The sequence below is a fragment of the Lycium barbarum genome, chromosome 7 (assembly GCF_019175385.1).
Source record: "Lycium barbarum isolate Lr01 chromosome 7, ASM1917538v2, whole genome shotgun sequence".
NCBI classification, from domain to species: Eukaryota; Viridiplantae; Streptophyta; class Magnoliopsida; order Solanales; family Solanaceae; genus Lycium; species Lycium barbarum.
This window is the reverse complement of record NC_083343.1, coordinates 2,487,515-2,512,320: the sequence shown is the minus strand read 5'-3', so window position 1 is coordinate 2,512,320 and position 24,806 is coordinate 2,487,515. Positions and strand designations below refer to the sequence as shown.

The following is a 24,806-nucleotide window of genomic DNA, read 5'->3' as shown; positions in this document are numbered from 1 at the left end:
AGTTTGATAACTTCCGTGCAACAATATTACAAATTCACTGAGTTTATGTGAAACTAAACTTAGAAGAATTACCACCAAAAGTTATGACGAGATGAATAGGGTTCATTCTCACTTAATCAGAGTTCTTGAATTTGCATTTATAATATACAAAATAATCTAGTAGAGAATGCTTTCCTTAAATAAACTTATGTGACATGAATTTAAATTAATAAGAGCCCCAATGCTTTCCTTAAATAAACTTCAAAAAAAATTGTAACTAGTTAGGCTTTTGCTCTGTTGGAGGCTTAGGAGGTGACACATTCTTCCTAGAAGGTGGTGTTATTTCTTCGGTGCTCTTTAGGTGTAATTATTTTGTTGTTTATAATAATATTTCACAGTTTATTATAAAAAAAGAAGAAGAAGTTATTGGATGCAAAAGTTTGGTGGATATTTTGAGAAAAATTGTTCAAGCCCCATTGAGGCAAAAAGTACAATCTTTAACCAAAAGAATCCTAAGAAAAATCAAGAATGTATTATCACCAAAAAATTTACGAAATCAACTTTTTCACAAAGCTCACTAACCCAACTGAAAAAAAAAAAACTCAACTTTTACACAGAATTGAAAAATTCCTAACCTTTTCAAGAAATCTCAATAATCCAATTGAAAAAAAAAATTCAAGAAACTACAGAAAATTACACTCTTCCAAATAATCAAATGCACAAGAAAAGAATGGCAAGAAATTAGCAATCTTTAACCAAAAAAATCCTAAGAAAAATCAAGAAAGTATCACCAAGAACATTTTGCAAAAAAAGAATGCCAATTTTGAGAATAAAACTCAAAAGAAAATTACCAAGACTAGTATATGTGATTATAGAACTTCTGATAATCAGTTTTTTCTCCCATAAACTGAAAGAAATTGTAACAAACTAAACACTTGTGATCTTTGTCTCTTTTGATGCACTTATGCTGGAGGATGTAATGATCCTCCAGCTTTTTAATACTTGAAAAGACCTTGTCTTTTTCAATGTAGTTAGGCTGTACACATTTGTGTACAGTCCTTGAGGGAGCAGTTGACAGAAGTTCATCCTTTTTTTAGAAGGTAATGAATCATAATCCATGCAAGGAAGAGATAAATGGGTCAAGAAAGAGAAAGATCATTTTTGAAAGTTGAGAAGAAAGACTTTTACTTTGACATAAATGAAAGGTGGTGTTTTGAATGAAAGAATGTGAAGCTATTTATGGAGGATAACCGAAATAATTTTTTCCTTTAATTTAGGGTGATTGAGTTTCTTTTTTTCCTTTAATATTGTGACCTTAATGTAATAACTATCATAATATTATTTCACCTACGGGTGTGTTCGATACAGAGGAAAACATTTTTCGGAAAATATTTTCTAATTTTCTCATTTTCTTTTTTTGATTTTCTACACCCGCCCACACCCTCGACCCCCTCCCGAATTTTCAACTTCATATTTAATTTTACCTTTATTAATAAAAATGAAAATTTTGTGTGGTTAAATTTGGTGTGGGGTGGGTGGTGGTGAGGGATAGTGGGTGCGTAAGAAAAAATTTCTCATTTTTTATAAAAGTTAAATAAAATATATGAAATAGAAAGTTTGGGAGGGGGTGGGTGGGGGAGGGTTAGATGGAGCGGTGGTGTGGGGTGGGGTGGGGTTGGGGTGGGTGGTGGTGTGAGGTAGGGGTGGGTGAAGATGAAGTGCGTTCGAGGGTGGTGGTTAGATGGGGGTGAGATTTGGTTGGGTGTGGGTGGTGGAGGATGGGTGCTTGGGGTGGGTGATGGGTGATGGGGGTGAGGTGGGGGTAGGGGTTGGTATGATATGGGGTGGTGGGGTTGGCGTGGGTAGTGGGTGTGGGGTGTGGGGTGGAGGGACTTGGGGTGGATATTTTTTGAAAAAATATTTTTTACCAACCAACCGAACATGAGAAAATAAGTAAGAAATTCACTTATTTTTCACTACCCAACCGAACATGAGAAAATAAGTCGAAATTCACTTATTTTCCAAGAAAGCATTTTCCTCCATACCGAATACTTATATCATTTAAGTTTTTCTTTTTCATGTTATGTTATATCATATATTCCGTATCAGTGTTTTAAAAGTCGAGGGCATAAGACAGGGTGTTTTACATTTGCCTCGGCGAGGCGTAAGCCCCGAGGCACAGGGCGTAAGCCCCATGGTCATATATATATATATATATGATTGATCCTCACAATAAAGCTAAATTTAAATATGAGGCCTTAAGTATAGTCACATATACAAAAAATTAGTGTTGCCTTTTTTTATTTTTCATATTTGTTGTCTTTTACTTCATATAGTAACATTAGTATTTATATTAATGAGGATCAATTCAAGTCAATAAGATATTAGCCATGTGTTTTAAAGACATTACCTAGGATGTTATTGTAAAAACTTTATTTAATAATATGAATATTTGAGTAGTTTAGTTCAAAGTTTTAATTGCTCTTAAAACATAGATAGTGTTTTTTCTTTCTTTTGTTATATATATTTTGTACTTCTTTTTACAATTTTCAATATTATGTAAGAGAAACTTAAACCATAAAATTCATCGGTAAAAGTTTTTGGGGCCTCAAAAGTTTAGAGGCCTAAAGAAAAAGTTTTACTAGGCTCACCCTCTAGTCACTTCTGCTTACAATTTGTAATTATATATAACATAATTTTACAAGTATAAACAATATAATAAAATAAAAGCTATTATGGAATACAAATCAACTCTGACATCTTAACTGTCAAACAATGAAAAAATTACAATTTCATAAAACAATATTACTATCATACTGTTCATTTTATATCAATAAACTTTATCAGTATTATAATTAAAACGTTACTCCTTCATGAATAAAATTAAAAGTACTTTCAAATAGCGAAATACTAAAATATGATAATTTTGATACATAGGACAAAAGACCAATGACAAGTGAAAATGTACAAATCGGCTATTTATTTTTAAAACAAATATTAAGTGATATCCACTTTCATGATGTTCTCAAATAGTAAATATGCAATACTACAACTTGTTATTTGAGTTACACCTAATCTTCTTATTTATATAGGTGAAAAACTATTAAGTATCATTCATTTATTAAAGAATTACTAGGGTCAACGATTATAATTAAGGAATTCAACATGTAATTTGTGAAAGAACTGTTAGGAGAGCCCCGAGCGTTGGGCGTTAGGCGTATTTAGGGCGTATATTCAGGTACTTAGGACATAAGCCTCACAGGAACTAAGCCCCGCACATGAGCCCCAGGGCGTTTTGCCAGTGCCTCGCCTGGGGGCGAGTCCTGAAACTGCCTTTTAAAACACTGTTTCGTATAATAATATTTTGCTACAGTAGTTAAGTGATTTAATGGGTAAATATTTATCTCCACTGGGAGTTTACACTTTAATCATATAAATTTACTACAGTAGTTAAGTGATTTAATGAGATAAGAATGCGTGTTAACTATAACACAGAAAACTGAACACTTTATTATGACCTTTCCATGGCTCTCGGCACGTTTAGCTTAATGTACGCCATTGAGGTTGGCCATGGCTAAAGGATGAGGAAAAACACAGGCTCAAGCACAAGGACAGGGACGAGGTCGTGGACAACCTAGAAAAGATCCACGTTGCAGCTTTTGGTAGCTCAGTGGGAGCGTATGTGCAACCAACAATCGTCAATGAAGAAGCTAAAATCCCAACTCCGGCTGCTTCGATTGCGACAAAGGTGAATGTGACGACGACAACTGAGATGAGTTCGTCTTCAAAGACTCCGAGGATACCTAAGATGTTGGATTTGAGTTATCTAGCTTTCATTACTTCTATTGGGCCTACGATTTCAGCTCCTAAATCGCCCAAATCCAATGGAACAGTAACTGGAGAGTAAGGTACTTGTGCGAATGCAGTGCCTCAGGATAACAACGAAGCTCTTGAGAAAACCTCGTGTGGCCTATAGGTCACGGGTTCTAGCCGTAGAAGCAGCCATTAATTTTGGCATTAGGGTAAATTGTCTACATCACACCCCTTGGGGTGCTGCCCTTTCCCCGAGCCTGCTAACACGGAGTGCTTTGTGCATTGGGCTGTTCGTGTTCAAGCACAACTTCTGCTCAACTTATTCTTTTTTTAGCTTCAACTTCAAACACTTTCAGGAAATGCAGATACTGTAGGAGAAAAGAAAAAATAATAATGAAACAGAGAAAGAGATATGATAGTGTAAAAATCCCGGGAATGTAAATCTGAGATTTGGCCATATTTTTCTTCATGCAAGATATTTTTCTTAACATTTTGTTCCTTAATAGGAATTGTTGGCACTTATCTTTCACAAGCTTGATAATACTTTGAATGGTTTAGTTTGAATAGTGTAAAACTCCTAGGGATGTAACCTCAGATTTGAATGGTTTAGTTTGAATGAATTAAAATGGTTGAATCAATATATGAGTGTCACACCCCAAACCTGGGGAGGCGTGGGCGCTCGATGCCTCACTAGACCCCGAGCGTACCAACTGTAACTCGTATAACCTGAACATATACGACAGTCTGGACCGACAAAGCCAATCTGTAACACAAGAAATACAAACATAGGCCGACAAGGCTGCACTCAGAACAATCTATAACGATAATCATCTCAATCCAAGGGGGATCAACCCAAATCGCTATATAGCTTGAAACAGGCACCAAAGCAATGGCACGAGAAGTTTGATTCCTGCATGATTGAAAATGGTTTTAAAACAAACAAGTGTGATAAGTGCATTTATCATAAGTCTTGGAATAATTCACATGTTATTGTTTGCCTCTATGTTGATGATTTATTGATCTTTGGCTCTAACATGAATGTTATTGGTGAAACTAAAAATATTATTAGAAGCCATTTTGATATGAAAGATCTTGGTGAGGCAAATTTTATTCTTGGAATAAAAATTACTAAAACATGTGATGGAATATTCCTTGACCAGTCACATTATGTTGAGAAAGTTTTGAAAAAATATAACTTTCTTGATTGCAAGCATGTTGTAACTCCTTTTGATTTAAGTGTTCACCTGTTTCCTGTTCAAAGTGAAAATGATGTGATAAATCAAAAGGAATATTCTAGCTTAATTGGAAGTTTGAGATATGTGACTGATTGCACTAGGTCTGATATTGCGTATGCAGTTGGAGTACTTAGCAGGTTTACAAGCAAGCTAGGTAGTGAACATTAGCATGCCATAACGAGAGTTATGAAATATTTAGTTGGTACAAAAACTTATGGCTTGTTTTATAAAAAATATCCTGTTGTACTTGAAGGCTTTTCTGATGTAGATTGGAACACTTTATCTGTGATTCCTATTCTACCACTCGGTATATTTTTACGTTGGCAGGTGGTGCTATTTGTTGGAAATCAAAAAAGCAAACTATTATTGCTAACTCTACCATGGAGCTGAACTAATTGCCTTAGCTTCAGCTAGTGAAGAAGCGAATTGGTTAAGAGATTTATTATTTCAAATTCCTTATTTTGAAAAACCAATCCTTCCTATTTTAATTCATTGTGATAGCACTGTTGACACCCAATTTTGTCCCGCCTCTCCTCCGAAATACCTATTTACGCTTCTAATATTTTTGGAAAATAAAAAAAATATATATTATATTAGCCTCTTATCAATACCGGCGCTTCATTATTCTATTACAGTTACTAGCTATCATCATCATACGCTTCTAATATTTTTGGAAAATAAAAAAAATATATATTATATTAGCCTCTTATCAATACCGGCGCTTCATTATTCTATTACAGTTACTAGCTATCATCATCATCACTTATTATTATTATTATTATTATTATTATTATTATTATTATTATTACTATTACTATTATTATTATTATTATTATTATTATTATCATTATTATTATAATTCACAATTTTTATCATTTCGGCATTTTACCAGCTTACGCACACGCATCGCATTTATCTTTGCATAATTAAATAATAGTGTTTATTTACTGTGGATTTTCGAAATATTATTGCACGACTATTACAACGCCATTTTTTATCTGAGCGTTAATGATTGCATATTTCATATTGAGCAATATTTTAACACAAGTTATTTAAACAGGCCTTTTATTTAAATTTAGAAGCCAAACTGTTTCGCGCACTCAGTCCGTATTTTTGATTTATCGGATCCCAAATCAAAGTCCAATCAACTCACAAATATTTTGGACCAGCCTATATTTTGATCCCAATTTTTAAGACCAGTCCATGTTTTAATTCGCTATCCCATTCTTTTAATAATCGGTCCAAAAATTGACCCAGTCCACAAATGGACCGGGTCCGACCCGTGCCAGTTCAGAATAAGGGAAACCCTTTTTCCTCCTTCCGCCGCTCTTCCTCCTTCACCTCCATCTCTTCTCTTTCATCGCCGCCTCCACTCCACTACACTTCTGACATCCCACTTCCCTCTGCTCCCCCACTCGTCTTGCCCCCCCCCCCCCCCCCCCCCCCACGCTCGTCATCCCCATTTCCTTTTGTCGCCCACTCCACTACACCTCTGACACCACCCCCACGTTACCTCCACTCCTCTTCCATCCTCATCGCTCCCTCCACACCACTGTCACCCCATTCCACCCTGTCCCCCGCTTCTCTCTCTCCTTCACAAAGAAACCCTAGATTTCCCCTATAAAATTTGATGGTTATGTTCGTTGACGGGGAGGATTTTTGGATGGGAAAAATCCCCAAGAACCTAGAGGATTTTTTGATTAGTGAAACCCCCCCCAAGAACAGGGAGGATTTTTCGATTCACGAAATTCCCCAAGAACTAGGTCTTCTTTTCAGTAGCATAAATCCCCTAAAAATTTTAAGTTCTTTTGATTGCTTCAAATTCCCGTGGAAAATTACTAAGTCTTTATCAGTTTTGATTTTGTTCCGATATTCATTCGAAAAGAGAAAAATTATTCTGGTTCCCTTTTGGTTCCTACAATTGATTCGAATCTGAGCATCGCAAGCTCGGAGTTGGTAGTGTTCGAATAGATATCGAAACCTTCGCCCCACTTCGCTGCACCCGAAGAAGGTAAAACTTCCTCGTTTGTTTAGTCTTCAGTATCTTTAAGGGTGTTCGTGGATTTATATGTATTTGTGCGAAATTAGTTTGTAAAATAATTATTGATTCAGCCCGTTATTCGTTTTCGCAATAGAAATCTGCTTGGGTTTAATCTGATATATGTGTCATTTAATAAAATTAGATCTTCGCTATGTGGAACATGACAGTTAGAGTTTCCAAATCAGGTGTGGTTAAGTGTTGGTTCGTTATGAATTGTATTTAATCTGAGCTGTGTTGTATATGCACAATTAGCAAGTATATGTCCCTGCCAAACAATCATATAGTTAATTAAGAATCATACATGTTAGATTTGTGCATTTATTAATTTGTCCTATGTGTTAGAAGACAGCTATGTTAATTGCTAGTTTAGGACATATTTATGTGTGTTAATTGTTATCTTTGTTTAATTATGCTTAGTAGTAGTAGTTTCCAAGTATGTTCATATATGTTACTTACTAGGTTCAACTCTGTTTAAATTTCTTTATATGGTTCGGTTGGGAGTTTAATATTTGATATGTCCTTAAGGCAGTCTCTAGTATACCTAGTTCTGATTTCATCCTGTTTAGTTAATACTTGCTTTATTGGATTGAGATTCATACTTTAAGAATTTATGTGATCCAGATATAGGACAGTTTTTATATATTACTAGTTGATTTATACATTGTTAGCCTTGTTTTAAGTTTCCCATTGGCTGAATATCGATCACCTCGCATGTACATTTGATTTGAGGTCTAGTATGCTTACTGTTTGGATTGAATAAACAACATGTCCCCTTTGTTTGGGTTTGTGCACTAGCCAAGTAAATTAATGATCATATTTCGCACACTATCTAAAACTGATCTGAAGCGTGCTCACCTAATCCATGGGGACCAATATGTTAGTAGGAGTGTCTACAAATCTGTGATATGTGATATTTTCCTTTGCAAAGATACTGATAATGATTGTTGAGATGGTTTTTGTGATAGAAAATGGTCCAGGATTAACCTTTGAATCTGTCATCATGTCCGCTGTCAAATGTACTCATGTTTTTCATTCTAATGCTATATTTTGTATGGAATTTGATAGCATCTCTGCTGGTTCTAGTGGTCTTTACTGTGTATTAGTGGAAGAGTATGGCTATTTTAGGTTCAGACTGGGATTTATATGTGCATATAAGAGTTGAATCAAAAGGACATTAGTCTTCAGCTACCACGTATAAACACCATGCCCTCCCCCTGATTGTTCAACTTTATTTGGATGTGGTGTTTTGCATTTCTGGCTGTTTCCAGTTTTGTTGCTATCTGAGCAGTTTCAGAACCTTTTTTGGTTATTGTTTGCTACTTATCTAAGAGCTCCACATGGTTTGGCTGATTTGATTTTGTAAGCAGCATAGTATTACGTAGTTTTGGTATGTGAATTGAGAAATATGAATCATTTATGATTTTTAGCATCCTCTCCATCTGTGTTGAACGCTGCCTATGTCTTGAGTGTTGCCTTTTTTTGTGCCGTAAGTATATAAGGGCTGAATCGTGTATATGTACCAAATATACCCAAATATACACAGTCTACTGATCTTCTTTGAATTCATATTCTACCTATTTAACCTTACTCATTGATTACATGCTAATCCTTTTCCCTCTCATTTTTTGCATGACCATCGCATACGAGTCCGAGGGGCTTGTCTCTTTTTTCCGCATTCGGTGTTGGGTCAAGGCCCAACATTACCTCCTCTCGGGTCAATCTACACCCGCAGCAAAAATTAAAAAGGGAATTGGGCCGAGGTCCATAACAGTGGCAGCAAACAGCAGCAGCCCAAAATGGGCTAGGCCCATCTCACTACATCTTTTCTACACCTCTATTTTATGTTGTTGCATTTAACTTGTATTTATGCAACTAACCCTTTATCTTGTTTTATTCTCTTAACTTAGATGAACTTTAGTATATTAGTGGGGTTTAGTTTAGTAATGGGTAATTTAGTTTAAGAAAGACTAACAATTCATTCCATAAGTTTATTTCTCTTCTTTTTTCATGTTAAATGTCTAATATATATTTATTTGGGAATGATTAATTTGCAAAATGGTATGACTATATACTTCAAGTAAAGGGAATCATATTTTATCACAAACGTTTCAAAACGTTGCTAATATGCAAGTATAAACTCAAGTATATTTTATAGATAACTCTTCAAGTTTGAATCAATCATGCATATTTTTAGCTAAGCATAATTAATAAGAAATAATAAAAGGAGAAAGAAAACTCACTTCCTTTTGAATTCTATTTATAAGCCTAGATTTCTTCCACATTGCTACATTCACATAACATAATTTATCCAAAGTTCAAAATTGCTAAATCTTTTCTCAAAAGCTATTATTTATGGGCAAAGTATCATATTTTCATCAAGTCTTGTCTACGAATAGCATTTACTATATTTTCATTTAAAATCTAAGCGACATTCATAAGTCCTATTCTAAAAATGGCATTTAAAGTTTTCTTTTATATTATATTTTCTGTAAACCTTATTTTCACTAATATTATTTTCCTTTTAAAACTTTAGCAACATTTGTGAACCATTTTAAAATTTAAGCATTATATTTACTCTAAATTAATTAACCTAAGTTTGGTCGGATAACCGTAAGTTAACGGATTCTAAAGGATGCCTAACCCCTTCCCTTTAGGATAATATAGAGCCCTTACCTAGAATCACATTGGTTAAGCAGACTATTAATGGAGATTTAGTTTTAACTTTACCTTAGTTAACATCTAGGTGTCCTAATTCACCGTTAAATTAATTAGGTGGCGACTCCTTAAATAAACAAAACAGGAATCACCAAAATGTTATACTCTAAATTAACCCGGTTAAAATGGGGTATAACAAGCACCGCTGCAATTGGTAGAGTTCAAAACCGTTATTATAACGGTAAATCCAGATCGAGAAAACACAATAGTGTGAGATCATATTTGACAAGTGGTACCATCAATGTTGATTATGTCAAATCGTGTGATAATCTTGCAGATCCACTAACAAAGGCCTTGGCAAGAGAAAGGGTCTGGAGCACATCGAGGGGGATGAGATTGAAGCTTATAAATTCATGAGTCTTATATGAGGAAACCCAACATGGGGACTAGAGATCCTATAACCAGGTTCAATGAGAAAAACGAATCATATGATGACTTGTTGAGAAAAATGCACTATTTTATTTATTCCCTCCCTATGGTGTGAGTGCATCATTCTGTAACAGTTTATGGAGGTTGAGTATATAAACTCTTAATGAAATTTTGTAGCTCGTATGAGTGGGGTGTTAAGTTACAGAAGCATCCTTGACAGATTTCACCTATGTGAGTGTGGAAGTAGGCCGCTTTCTATGAGAGATGGGTTCGTTCTTAGAAGCACTCATGAAACCGGAATAGCACAAGGCCGTAATGTGCTGGCTGTGAAAGCTCATGTCAACACCTTGATTATTATGTGTAAGCAATATTTCTTTATTTCCCTTAAGCAGTCATAATTCAAGTCTGAGATCACTACGGCTCTGGAGTAAAGATTATTGTTTTACTAAGTGGAGGTTTAATGCGGAGCACTCCTTCATTGTGCATAATAGTCTCCCTTCAGCTGGTAAACTCTCTTGTTTAATATTAAAATGAGTGGGGGATTGATGGTTCCTATAAGCATTTTAATATTAAAATGTATATATTAAAGTGCTGCATTATTCCATTTCGTTGGTGGCAGATAGTGTCCTGTTGGGTTCTTGAAACTCTGTTAGCCACAATCTCATGAATGTGTCCATTATGTTGCCTAATTACTAGTCACACGTTAATGTCACAAAATGGTGACTTTATTTTCTTTGTAACCTCCTACTCATAACACACTCACTTTCATCTTTTTTAGTGTTGTAACTAATGTAACATTCAAATAATCATTCTCCATTATCTACCTATTTTACTACCCCATTCATATCCTATTCAATTCAAGGATGAATTTCCTAGCTATAAATAGTTAGTCATCCTTACTTATTGGGAGTAGAGATAAAAAATATAGAGTGCATGAAAAGTGAGTTAGTAAAAAAAAGAGTTTTATTTAGTTGAAGGAAGGTGTTCTTTTTGGTGGAGCTTTGGACTCAACATTTGGTCCAGAGTTTGTTGAGTTATACGATGTGGTCGACTGTTGTATCCTGGAGGGGACAAGTCAGAAGATTACTGCTGGACCGGTAGATTTGCTGCAGTGGGCTTGAATCTCCTTAAAGAGAGCGAGATATCCGCGTCTCAGCTTGAAGATATTTTAATTCTTCATTTTTATTTTTCAATTGTAATTTTAATATTCACCAACAGTTACTATTTGCCAATTTTAGTTAATGGTATATGTAGTTCTTTTGTAATTTACTGGAGTATGTACTACTAAAATAATTCGGAAAAAATAACGAGTCAGAGTTGTATCTTTCCATTCGGATTAGAAATTCTAATCTAACTTCAAGCATATGCCAAATCCATCAAGGAAGTATAGAAAAGGTACATTGTTTCAGCACAACAGGATAAAGCAATTCCAGTAGAAGACATTACCAATGGGATAGTTCATATACATTGGCACTTTAGTGTTATGAGATAAAGAGAATCAATCAATGATAACGAAAAGGAAAAACACACAATTTTAATGTGGAAACCCTCGAGGGAGGAAAATCACGATCGTCACCAACTCTTTTTTATCAATGAAAGATGTATTTGCAGGATACATAATTATGCGAAAATCCATGTATATATAGGTTGTGAAAGATCCAAGACCCTGTCTAAATCGGATGCCCTCCATGCTATTCTCCAAGTAGGAAACGGACTACTTTTCAGAAATTCGGCCCCTTGCTTCATCGATCTGCCCACAAACTTAACACTAGCCTCTTGTATGACACATTCATTGTAGCAGTAACTTCAAGCTGCTACAAAGATGGTCCCTTATGTTTGATGGTAGATTAAGAAATAGTTCTTTAAGTACGCACTTAACAGAACTGATCTTTTCATTTGCCAAACATTAACACTTTTGGTATACAACAAAATATTTAGCAAATCCTGTCTGTTAGATTTGACGGGAACTATTGAAAAAAGAAAATTAGGGAGAATTCACATTCAGAGGTACACACTACTAAAAAAGGTCAATACCGAAGGACAAAAATGATGAAGGCCCGTGGGTTATAGGGCAAAATCGAGAAATAACTGATGAACTTGATAATGTCAGAAAATAGTGCTGCGGAACATAAAAACCTTCTGAAATGTGTTCAAGTCTAATCCAAAACTAATACAAAAAATATAGAAAATGACAAAATATGGTCACTTATGTATGACGGCAGTTTCAAAATAATCTCTTAAGTATGTACTAAATAATTTTGGTCCTTTGAGTTTGCTAAAAGTTAATACTTTAGACTCCAACAGATATTTAATAATTTATATTCATCAAATATGGCGTAAATAGGGAGATTTTTTTAACCATAAACCAAAAAAGTTCCTTTAAATCTTAAATATGCAAACAAAAAACTGCACTACACTGTTACTACTATATATAAACACAGATCTTGGATTTTTAATCGTCATCACAGGGGTAAGATAGTAAATTTTGGGATTTTTGACGCAATGAAGTGGATAAAAATGGCTGCTGAAGTTGTCTTTTCTAGACAATATGGCAATGGGTCCAATAACCAATTTGTTTGTCCTCTTTCTTCTTTCACGGTGAAATCTTAAAAATGTATATCACCTCCAAGCAAAGAAGTGGGTCCCAATAGCCTTTTTTTTTTCCAGAAAAACCCAATGCCTTAAAAAAAAAAAAAAAAAGGCTTGAAATCCATTAAAAAATCACATACGTAACTTCTCATTTAATTTTAATGGTGTTACCTTAATTTACTATAATTTTTTTAATTTAATACATCGATAGCCTTTTAAAGTTGTTGCTAAATTTCATTTAAACATTTGAACTACAATTTATTCCAACTGAATATGCGATAACGTTAAATTTTGAAAAATACTTTTGTGCGCGTTTTCAAATGTCAATATATCTCCTCCTTTAATTATACACATTAGCCTCAACAAATCATAACATTGTGTTTAATAAAGGAGATGTTATATTTTATGTAGTTAATTACCTAACAGATGCTAGCACTCACAAAAGTTTTTAAAAAATTTGAATCGAAAGAGTTTAATAGGATCACTTTATAAGGTGATGTGCTCAATTGAAACAGGTTATAATTCGGATGTCTAAATGAAGTTTACTGACAAATATAATGAAATATTGATATATTGAGTCGGGGGTGACGTTTACGACCATTTTGTGCAAGTGATCTTGCCAATTTGGCTAATGGGTACATGTACACCAATCATTTAATATTCGCTTCGTCTCAATTTATGTATAACACTGTTTGACTATGGATAAAGTTTAGAAGAAATTAAGACTTTTTAAATTTTGATGTCTAAAATATTTGTATGACTACAAATTATTTTATTAAGGTCAAGGGAAATTTTTATAATAAGTTATTTTTATATAAAAAATTAAAGTTAAATTTGGGCCGGAGCTTAGCACGGGCCTAGATCCACTAGTGTGTATATATATATATATGTAAAAATTATACCTCAAAAAACTGCATCAGACTCTAGAAATAAATCAAAAATAGCAGAAATTATAAAAGTTACACCTCCAAATGTGAGTCCCATTAATTTTCTATTTTTTCTTCATAATTTCCGTTAAATCTAACACGCATGGTTTGATAAATATGACTAAAAGTATTAACTTTGACAAGCTTAAAGGACCAAAATTATTCAGTGCATACTTAAAAGGACTATTTTTAAACCACCCTGAAACATAAAGAATCATTTTTGTCATTTTCTCAATCTTTCAACTCTTTTAACCACCTTCAAGCTTTCTCTGCAAATTTGCCATTTTATAATTTCTCTATACAAAATCATATACCTTTGTAAATTGATTTTCTACAAAAAAAAAAAAAAAAAAAAAAAAAACCCACACACATTACTAATCACATGGCAAATCAACCTTCTTCTTATCCAATTCTTTGTGCTTCTTTCAATCAAGACAACAGGTAAAACCTCCATTTTACAATAATTTTTTTAGTGAGTATTAATGATTTTTCAATCTTGTTTTACCTATTTGTTGTAATTTCTTTTAGTGGGTATTAATGGTTTTTCAGTCTTGTTTTATCTATTTGTTGTAATTTCCTTTAGTGGGTATTAATGGTTTTTCAATCTTGTTTTAGCTATTTGTTGTAATTTTTTTAGTGAGTATTAATGATTTTTCAATCTTGTTTTAACTATTTGTTGTAATCATTTATAGTTGGTATTAATAATTTTTCAATCTTGTTTTAGCTATTTGTTGTAATTATTGTTAGTGGGTATTAATGACATTTCAATCTTGTTTTGGCTATTTGTTGTAATTTCCTTTAGTGGGTATTAATGATTTTTCAATCTTGTTTTAGCTATTTGTTGTAATTTCCTTTAGTGGGTATTAATGATTTTTCAATCTTGTTTTAACTATTTGTTGTAATCATTTATAGTTGGTATTAATGATTTTTCAATCTTGTTTTAGCTATTTGTTGTAATTATTGTTAGTGGGTATTAATGATTTTTCAATCTTGTTTTAGCTATTTGTTGTAATTATTGTTAGTGGGTATTAATGACATTTCAATCTTGTTTTGGCTATTTGTTGTAATTTCCTTTAGTGGGTATTAATGATTTTTCAGTCTTGTTTTAGCTATTTGTTGTAATTTCCTTTAGTGGGTATTAATGACATTTCAATCTTGTTTTGGCTATTTGTTGTAATTTTTATTTTTATTTTTGCTTTATTTAGTTGCTTTGCAATTGGAACAAGGGAGGGATTCAAAATCTTTGATTGTAATACTGGAAGACTCCTTTATGAAAGAGGTAAAGTATCTGATCTTGAATTTTTTGTTTTTATTTTTATTTTATTTTTAGTTGCAGCTTCAGTATTTGCTTATGAGCTAAAAAGGGTTTCTTTAAGACTTATCAAGTTTTGATTTTGATTTGAATATTTTGGATAAATTAGGAAGTTAGCATCAACATTTTTAATCTAGTTGTTTTGTTGTAAAGATCAGCTAGAAGGAAATTCAGATTAAAATGGTATCTTTATTTTTGTTATGTAACCGACTCCAACTTGTTTGAGACTGAGACTTAGTTGTTTTGTTGCTTCGACGTAGTATATAATCAATACCAGGGGCGGCTGGAGCTTTGAGGCATTGGGTTCATCTGAGCCTAGTACTTTCTACACGGAGCATAAATTTATATGTAAAACTTTACCAAAATTGCAATCAATAGTAGATTTGATCCGCCTCTGTTCAATATCCAACTAAAAATCCAAAAAATTAAGGCTAGAAGAAAATTCAGTTAACAGTGGTATCTTTATTTTGATTGTATAGCTGACCCCAACTTGTTTGAGACTGAGGGTTAGTTGTTGCTGTTTTATTGCTTCAATGCTGTTGATAGTCAATATCAGCTAAAAGTTAAAAAGTTTAGGGTCAGAATGAAATGCAGTTAAAAGTGGTATCTTTATTTTAAATCTGTAGCTGACCCCAATTTGTTTGTGACCGAGGCGTAGTTATTGTTGTTTTGTTGCTTCTGTGTAGTTAATCAATATCCAGCTAAAAGTTCAAAACAAATAGGGTCAGAAGGAAATTCAGTTAAAAGTGTATCTTTATTTTACTGTATATCTGACCCCAACTTGTTTGAGACTGATGCGTAGTTCTTGTTATTTTGTTGCTTGAATGTAGTTGATAATCAATATCCAGCTAAAAGTTCAAAAATTTACTGTCGAAATGGAAATCATGGGATGTAACAATCTTTAAAATCATGATCTTTCTTTGTTGCATTTGGATTACAAAGTTAGGGATACAAGTTAGCTTCACTATCTTGACGAATTGATTTTTTGGTAGCTGCTGGAGCTTTCATCATAGTAGAAATGTTGTTTAGTTCAAGCCTTCTCGCAATTGTTGGAGCTGGTGAACAGGTTCCGTAATTTACTAAGTTCCAATTGTTGTCCTTTTAAGTTTTAACTATTCATTGATATACTAGATTTCTGATTAGTACCTAACTTCTTGTGTCGTTTCACCAGCCGTCTTTGTCGCCTCGAAGACTGTGTATGTTTAATACTGTGACTGGAGTAGCTCTTCAGGAACTAAACTTCTTAACTTCTATACTTGCCGTTCGCATGAATAAGAAAAGGTAAACTACATTTGCTTCATTGAAGATTCTCGTTGTTCGGTTTTTTATTTGTTTCACATGTTGTATACGGATATTCTTATAGTAACAAGAAAAACTTGGTGTTTTAGAGGGAAACACTATTTTGGTTCAAATGAAGTTGTAGACTAGATTGAATGGAGCATTTTTCATAAAATATAAACAAAATGGAGAACTTTTACATGTATTATTCCTGATAATTTTATATGTCAGATATTTGTTTTCACTGCCGTTAAGTGTGAGTAACTGCTGTTGCTTTGGTTATTCTGCTAGCTGATTGTATGTTTTGTTCTTATTGGACTGAAAATGGTTACTATAAATTAGTCTGAGATCATACTAATGTTTAAGACTCCTGTTGAAACATTAGATTTACATAGTCTTTTCGTGTCAGCTAGGATTTTCTTCCCTGGTACTATGAACTTGCACTTTGATTCTGAATCAGAACAGAATGAATATATTTGGTCTTTGTAACTTGATTGTTAAGGGATGCAATTCAATCCAGTTATTTTTCCCTTGTTCCTGATGATTTTTCAAACAATTTCCTGGAATTTGCAGATTGATTGTCATATTGCAGGAGAAGACATTTATTTATGATATAAACAGTCTTAAGATATTGGACACAATTGATACGGTGCCGAATCCAAAAGGTCTGTCTGGAAAGTCTTTTGTTCAACCTTTTATGACTTCACTCTCAATCTTGTTTACTAGATTGATTTGGTATGACATAATCCACCCCGCCTAAAAAGATCAACCGAAAAGGAAAGAATAAAAGAAATCATTGCTTTATAACTTTCAAGGTTTCGTTTAATGAAAGTAGATGGTATAAAATTTCGAGATGGGCTAGCACATTTGCTTATCGACTAGTTCTTGTTTTTCAATTTTAGGACTTTGTGCATTTTCACCCAGCTTGGATGGTTCATTTTTGGCTCTTCCAGCAAGTACAACCAAAGGATCTTTGTTAGTCTATAATGTTTCCGACCTCCGTTTGCACTGTGAGGTCGTGTTTCTTACTGTTACGTATATTGATCTTACGAGATCATTTTAATAAGATCAATTGGTTTTGAAGGTTTAGCACTTTCCTAGCCTTGAACCAACTCTGTTAACAAACATATTCCCTTTCTTTTCCTTTACTAAATGGAGGAGTTCATCTTATCTCGGTTACCCTAATAAAAAATGCAGATAGATGCTCATCGCGCGCCATTGGCTGTCTTGACTCTCTCATGGGGTGGGACTCACATTGCAACGGCATCTGAACAAGGGACCATGATCAGAGTTCATCTTGTTTCAGATGCAACTAAGGTGAACCTTCAATAGCATATTTCATGAAAAACGTGACACTATCTCTGTTTCAATTTATGTGAAGGTGTTTGACTGGTCACGGAGTTTAAGAAAGAAAGGATGAGTTTTGGAACTTGTGGTCTAAAATAAGCCATAGATATTTGTGTGGCTATAAATCATCTTATTAAGATTTAAGGATAAAATGGGAAGTTTGAAGTTAATTTGTTGCTAAATATGAAAAGATGTCATTCTTTTTGTGACCGACTAAAAAGGAAAGAGTGTCATATAAATAGGGACGGGGGGAGTAACAAGTATATTTTAAGATATGTATTCTTCTCTTTAAATCATAGAGCTTCTGCATTAGTATGTGGACTGATGACCTTCGAGCACTGCTTACAAGTTCTTTGTTTGAGCTTGATGCAAACAAGTAAAGCATGTGTGTAGTATACGTAAAACGTTTCTATAAGGAGTTGAGAAGCAGCTATTTTTTGAATTCAATGTATTCGTTGTAGTCCTCTGATGAGAAAGATCTATTAAGATCAACCCATGTGACTCATGGAACCATTAATTCGAGCCTCTGTGTGACCTTTGCTTGGTCAACAAGGGGATCATTTTCCTACAGGGGCGGAGCTATAGTATGGCTTATGGGTTCGGCCCAACCCAATAAATTTGGTCCAAACCCTGTAGTTGTCTCAAAAAAATCCATTGAATGTGTACAAATAATTAATTTAGAATCCAGTAACCTAAAAGAATTAGAATTCCTAACCCATAAGCTTCAAATCTTGGCTCCGCTTTTGTTTCCTGTTGGCCTGTTTATTCCATACCTAGACAAGAGCCAGCATTTTACCCTTGAGCTCCTAGATAGTTCACTTTGCAGTTCCAACAAATATGACTTGATCATTCTTTCTAAACAATCTATCTAAGGAATGTCAAGTCATATTCAGGAACAATGAGAACGGAAACTAGACTCCCTTCGTCTTTCCTTTTTAGTCAGTCCCAAAAAGAATGACACCTTTCTACATTTAGTAACATTTAACTTTAACTTCCTATTTTACCCTTAATGAGATGATTTATAGCCATAAAAATATCTATGGCTTATTTTAGACCACAAGTTTCAAAAGTTTTCCTTTATTCTTAAACTCTGTCAAACACCTTCACATAAATTGGGACTGGGACGAGAGAGTACATATCAAAAAAATAGGTAGTTACCTAGTGAGAAAGTACTGTTTCGCTTGCGATGTGTTATATTACATGTCATTAAATTATCAAGTAATTGATGCTTCTGTGTCATAACTTCATTTGAATTATGCCTTTTGATCGATTGTTATTTTAATACCTTAATGGATCTGATCGTGTCCATTGACAGTCATATAGCTTCAGGAGAGGATCATACGCTTCAAATATCTTTTCTTTGTCATTCGCCCCAGCAGCAGAACTTCCAGATAGTCTTCTTGCAACTAGTTCTTCTGGTTCTGTTCATATTTTCTCATTGGGTGCAACCCCAAATCAAAGGTGAGAGCTCAATTTCCCAAGTGCAATTAAGCATGGACCCCTACATCTTTTAGGGTTGTATAAGCATCTCGAATCCGAACATTGTGTTAAAGAGCAATCAACTAATATATGTGTTTCCCTTTCTCATCCTCATTTCACCTTCTTGTCTCATTTTAGAATAGGGCTAATTACACATTTGGTCCCTCAATTTTCGGTAAATTCTAATTTTAGTCCTTGTGATATCAGACTACACACATTTAACCTTCAATTATTTGATATGGGTGCACTTTGATCCCTTTACTAGTAAATATTAAAAAATATCCAAAGTTATTAACCATTCCGCCATTTAATTACCCGTGTATTATGTTAAGCTTGTACTATTACTGCATATTTGAGGGTGACATATTTCTATAAGTAGTCCAAGTATAACTTCTCTACATAAAGGGGACCAAAAACTCACATTTAACTAATTGAAGGTTAAAAGTGTTGAGTCATATATCACAACGACCAAAATCAAAGTTAACAAATATCTGAGGGACCAAAAGTGTTATTCTCCCTTTAGCATATGTTTAAAGTTTTTGCGGGATGATCCAAATGTTGCTTTCCGTGGTATCATGTTTGTTTTGCTTTATCGATCTTCTCGTTTGTGCTTGTTTTATTGTACTTACACATTTGATTGACCTCCATCGCTTCTCTTCCTACATTATTTATTGATACATCAGTATGCACATTTCTATTTCGTAGTAGGTCTTTTGCATAATTCAAGAATTAGCCCTTATCTGCTTTTTTGTTGCTCAAAAGCGACATAAAGTTGCTGTGTTGATTTTTTCTCAACTACCTTATTTATGTCTTCGTCTCACTTCCTCCGTAAATTGTACTAGGTCTTCTGGACTTCTAGCATCAATAAAAGTACCTCACACTATTAACGATGCCCTGGATCCTGCTCAGCACTGCATACTGCATCGTGCTGTCCCAGCTGGAGTAAGAAGGTATTGTATTCTATCCACACAGTATACCAGCTAAATTTGACGTTTGACATATACTTAGTTGGCGTAAGTATTTGCAACTGCCAACACATATTTAACAAAGGCAGGCTAATTTTCAACAGTTGCGGCCTTTTTTCGCCTGCTTGAAGTTGGTTCTTTTACATGAACACATTTGCTAAGAGCTTGGTTTATTTAGGGGCAGACCCAGGAATAGTTAGAACCAGTGGGTTCGGGATTCTAACTGTGTAGGGAAGCAAATGCAAATACAAATGCATACACCGCTCTTGAAGCAGTGCCGCAGACTCTCTACTGCCCCCTCTTTCAACTGCCTCCGCATTTCTGATGATTGAGTAGAATTGACATATTAATATCATATTTGTATAACAAAGTGACTACAACGGCAATTTCGAGCTTGTTCAAACGAAATTGGTCAAGCTTTAATGGGAATTCAAATGGTATGGAAAAGGAGATATAGTGATCCTAAATTGCTGATAGACCTTTGTTGAAGTAGAGTGATCTTAGATTAGCAGCCACTCCTTTCAATATTCCTCTGCTTAATTTGCAATATGATAATAGACTTCACAATCTATACTGTTATTCTTGATGGATGTAGATGCAATTTAATGAACAACTCTAATACCTCACTCACACCTTTTTCGATCGGCTTGTTTTGCAACAAGGAAACTTGCTTGTGAATCATGAAACTAGTATGAACTTCTTCTGTAGTAGTCAATCGAATTTATTTTTGGACGTTTGCTAGCCTAGGAAATAAATCTCTTGAAGTCTATCTCTCATCAAAATTCTTCTTAAACACTGTCATGCAGTAAAACGTTGATCCGCAAAATAGAGAAATTTGACGAGACAGCAACACCAGAACATGTGGTACTAAGGTGAGAAAACGTAATCGTGTTTACATTTATGTGCATTTAGTTAATTATTGTGTATTTATTTGGATTGTGTTAATTGTTGTTAAGCAACTTTTAGATTTTGAACTTCCATAGAAACATTGAAGGTCTTTCTTTTTGGGGGTTCTTATAAAGTTCACCCTATTTCATGAACCGGTAAGATTAAAATTTGCCAATGAGATTAGGGAAAGTGACTAAAATAGTCCCTTATGTTTGAATGTAGGTTCAAAATAGCCCCTTAAGTATGCACTGAATAGTTTTGGTCCTTTATGTTTGTCAAAAGTGAACACTTTTAGTCTCCGTCAAATATTTAACAATTTATGTTTGTTTGATTTGACGGGAACTATGAAAGAAAAGGAAATTAGCAGAAATTCACATTTAGAGGTACATTTTTTGTAGTTTCTGCATTTTTTTTTTGTTTATTTCTAGAGTCCGGTGCAGCCTTTTTAGGTGCAATTTCCTGCTATGTTTATATCTTTTTAGCGTCTAGTGCAGCATTTTGTGCTGCATATTTTAGGAAAGGAGCAAAATACTGGTGTTTTAACTCACAATGTGACATTTCTGTATTATGTATGCTTTACTGAAAGATCTATTGGTATGTTATCATCGTATTTCAAGTTTCAGTAAATTCTTCTTAATTCTAACTCGTCTATCAACTTTGATCTGTATTTGATTCTGTAGAGCCACTATATCTATGATCACCTACGGCGGATACTTCCTGGAGTACATCTACAACGTCAATCATCAGAACAAGTCTTCGTGGACCATGGAACGGGAATTCAACCTCTTAACAGCAGAAACATCCTCGATATCATGAAATTAAGACTCCGTGCACCAATCTTCAACTCATTGAAGCTTTATTTTAAAGCCGAAATTACAGCCTGCCCTGCTCTTCATCCTATCGGTCGATGTACATTTAGAAGAAAGGATCGATAGTTTGTCCAGTAGAACGCAAATGACAAATTTGTCCAAAATGTATATGTACTGTGTATAAAACTTTTAATGTCACTCTAATTCTGCTCATGACAGTGCATCTGTGTAACACAATTGTATAGCCAGAAAACTGAGTAGTTATATTTCTGTAAGTTCATTTGTAACATTAGTCTTGTTGTACATTGAATTATAAATTTACTTCTGTTCATAATCACAGTAAGAGTTGTCGCCGTGTGGTCAGGAGGTCATGGATTTCAAGCCGTGGAACAGCAGTTGTTAGTGTTGTCAACTTGTTAGTGTTGTCAACGTTTAATACTAATAAAGTTCACATCAAGTTTATTGTCGCTATCGTATGTTACTAGTGGCGGAGGCAAAATTTTCCGCAAAGGATGTTGATCATCTATTATATACACATAAGTGAAAGAATTATTGACCTTAAATGTACATTGTGATTTTCAAGGAGGTTTGATTGAACCTTTTTACACGTTCGAATGAAGCCCTTCCGCTCCTGTAGCTTTGTCCTTGTACGTGACATACTTCTCTATCCAATCCAACACTGAAAACTGATCCAAGAATCTCATGTATTCAATTTTTTCTAGAGTTCAACAATAATTCACTTGTCATAACTGCTCGCTCTTAACCAGAGATCTCGACCTCGAGCCCTGAGAATATATGAAGAAAATCCCGTATAAATTGTACGGCTAGCAACTACCGGACCGGTTTTTGAGATATAGGCAGCGCTTGAAAAGTAGCCACTTTTGATGCAGAAACAACCTGACATTGTCATGGATTTGAAACTTAAACAAGTGAAAGATCCATGACACTATCATTGATTCCAAATTAATTATTTTTAAAAGTTTTTGAATTTGTGGCTATTTTTCAATTAAAAGTTCGGAAACTGACTACTTTTTAATTTTACCCAAAAATTCTGGTCGAGACTTTTAAATCTAGTGGGTCTTAAGCGGCATGAATTTGCACTAGTCGAACAAGTGGATTTCAGATAAAATAGGATAGTATAAAGAATTATTCACTCTATACGTATTTCCATAAACAACCGTTCTCTTACATTAATTTTTATGCAACAAATATTTCTAATTTAAATAAAGTCTCTAAATTATTAAACCAAGATAGTCTATAATTTCCCTCCAACCAGGAAACTTCCATTTATTAAACCTAACCATATAAGGAATGAAACTTCACAAATTAATTATTTATAACTGTCCAACATAGTACCTAATAAAATTTAGAAAGGGGAAAAATATATGGAAAAAAAAAAAAACTTTGGGCAAGTTAAAGTCGGTTACGTATTTTTTTTGTGTGGGACCCAGTAAATACTAACGTATAAATACCCTTTCCCTAAAAATTCTATGACAAGTTCTTCTTTCTCTCGTTTTGTGATTTTTGTCTTACTTTCTCACGTGTGCAAAATTTTCCGCAAAGGATGTTGATCATCTATTATATACACATAAGTGAAAGAATTATTGACCTTAAATGTACATTGTGATTTTCAAGGAGGTTTGATTGAACCTTAAACTCTATAACACTGTCCCACCAAACGGGCTCGTGCTCTACACGGGAAAGAAAAAAAGGTTGCATTTGATTTAGAGCCTTTTAGGCCCCTATTAATGCATCTTTGTATCTTTGTGATAACAAGTTCCATACAGAACCATTGAATGAGCTTTTGGAGTCTGATGATAAGTTTGGGTTTATTGTTATGGATGGGAATGGAACGCTTTTCGGGACGTTGAGTGGAAGTTCCCGAAACATCATTCACAGGTTCAGAGTTGAGTTGCCAAAAAAACATGGACGGGGAGGACAATTATCGGTCCGTTTTGCTCGTCTTAGAATGGAGAAACGACACAATTATTTGAGGAAAACCGCCGAGCTTGCAACCCAATTCTATATTAATCCCGCTACCAACCAGCCCAATGTTACTGGGCTGATATTAGCGGGATCAGCTGATTTTAAGACGGAGCTTAGCCAGTCTAGCATGTTCGATCATCGTCTTAAGGGCAAAATATTAAAGTTTGTCGATGTTTCTAATGAAGGGGAAGATGGTTTTAATCAAGCAATTAAGTTGTCTGCTGAGAATTTAGGCAATGTGAAATTCATGCAAGAGATTAATATCATAGGGAAGTATTTCGAGGAGATCAGTCAGGACAACGGGAAGTATGTTGTCGTGCTCGATGATACCTTGAAAGTTCTCGGAACGGGTGTTGTTGAGACACTTATTGTTTGGGAAAATCTCGACATTACTAGGTACGTGTTGAAAAATAACAATTCCGGAGAAACAATCATCAAGCACTTAAATAAGGAGCAAGAATCTGACCAGAGTAATTTTCGCGCCCTTGTTACAAACGCGGAATTAGAGATTAAAGATAAAATGCCTTTATTGGAGTGGTTATCTATTGAGTATAAAAAGTTTGGTTGTAGTCTGGAGTTTGTCACTAACAAATCACCAGAAGGATCTCAGTTTTGTCGTGGTTTTGGTGGCTTTGGAGCGATTCTTCGCTACAAGCTTGATATTCGGAATTTCGATGACCTTTCTGATGATGATGAAGTTTATGAAGATTCTGAATAGCAGTCATCCAACTTCACAAAAGCCAGTTTAGGGGTGGAGCAGGCAACCAACACGATTACACATGGGAGTGCGGATGTGCTTAGCGGAAAATTACCGGGAGCTTGTCAGGTATGTAGAGACATTGTCTTTATTTATTTTTTGTGATTTTTGATCAGCTTAGCAGTAAAGACCAACTTCTTTTGTGTGCAATATCATTCATATGCCAGTATTTCGACGAAATTAATGAGCATCATAATAAGATAATGTAATAAGTCTCAATACATAAAATAAAAGATTAAAAGATATTTAAAAATGAAAATAATATATAGATAGTGTGAGGATCTTTGTAGTTTGCATTAGTTCAGAGAACAAAAGAAA

General features: G+C 34.3%; 1 protein-coding gene and 1 pseudogene across 1 annotated transcript; both read left to right on the top strand.

Moving 5' to 3' along the window:
• The first annotated feature begins 13,896 nt into the window (after window positions 1–13,896).
• LOC132602898 (autophagy-related protein 18b) lies at window positions 13,897–22,020 on the top strand. Its single transcript, XM_060315703.1, has 11 exons — window positions 13,897–14,108; window positions 14,873–14,946; window positions 15,972–16,045; window positions 16,151–16,260; window positions 16,831–16,922; window positions 17,160–17,272; window positions 17,455–17,574; window positions 18,920–19,065; window positions 19,926–20,033; window positions 20,855–20,920; window positions 21,617–22,020. Exons 1-11 carry the CDS (start codon window positions 14,050–14,052, stop codon window positions 21,750–21,752), a joined length of 1,098 nt encoding a protein of 365 aa, XP_060171686.1. The 5' UTR covers window positions 13,897–14,049; the 3' UTR covers window positions 21,753–22,020.
• A 1,372-nt stretch (window positions 22,021–23,392) lies between these two features.
• LOC132602755 (eukaryotic peptide chain release factor subunit 1-3-like) lies at window positions 23,393–24,537 on the top strand (annotated as a pseudogene).
• Window positions 24,538–24,806: the final 269 nt, after the last annotated feature.

What these genes read in the sequence shown, in the direction of transcription:
- LOC132602898 (XM_060315703.1), top strand. Translation starts at nt 14,050, where the DNA reads ATGGCAAATCAACCTTCTTCTTATCCAATTCTTTGTGCTTCTTTCAAT. An exon ending in TCTTTCAATCAAGACAACAG is followed by an intron (nt 14,109 to 14,872) that starts GTAAAACCTCCA and finishes TGCTTTATTTAG; the next exon opens with TTGCTTTGCAATTGGAACAA. An exon ending in GGTGCAACCCCAAATCAAAG is followed by an intron (nt 19,066 to 19,925) that starts GTGAGAGCTCAA and finishes AAATTGTACTAG; the next exon opens with GTCTTCTGGACTTCTAGCAT.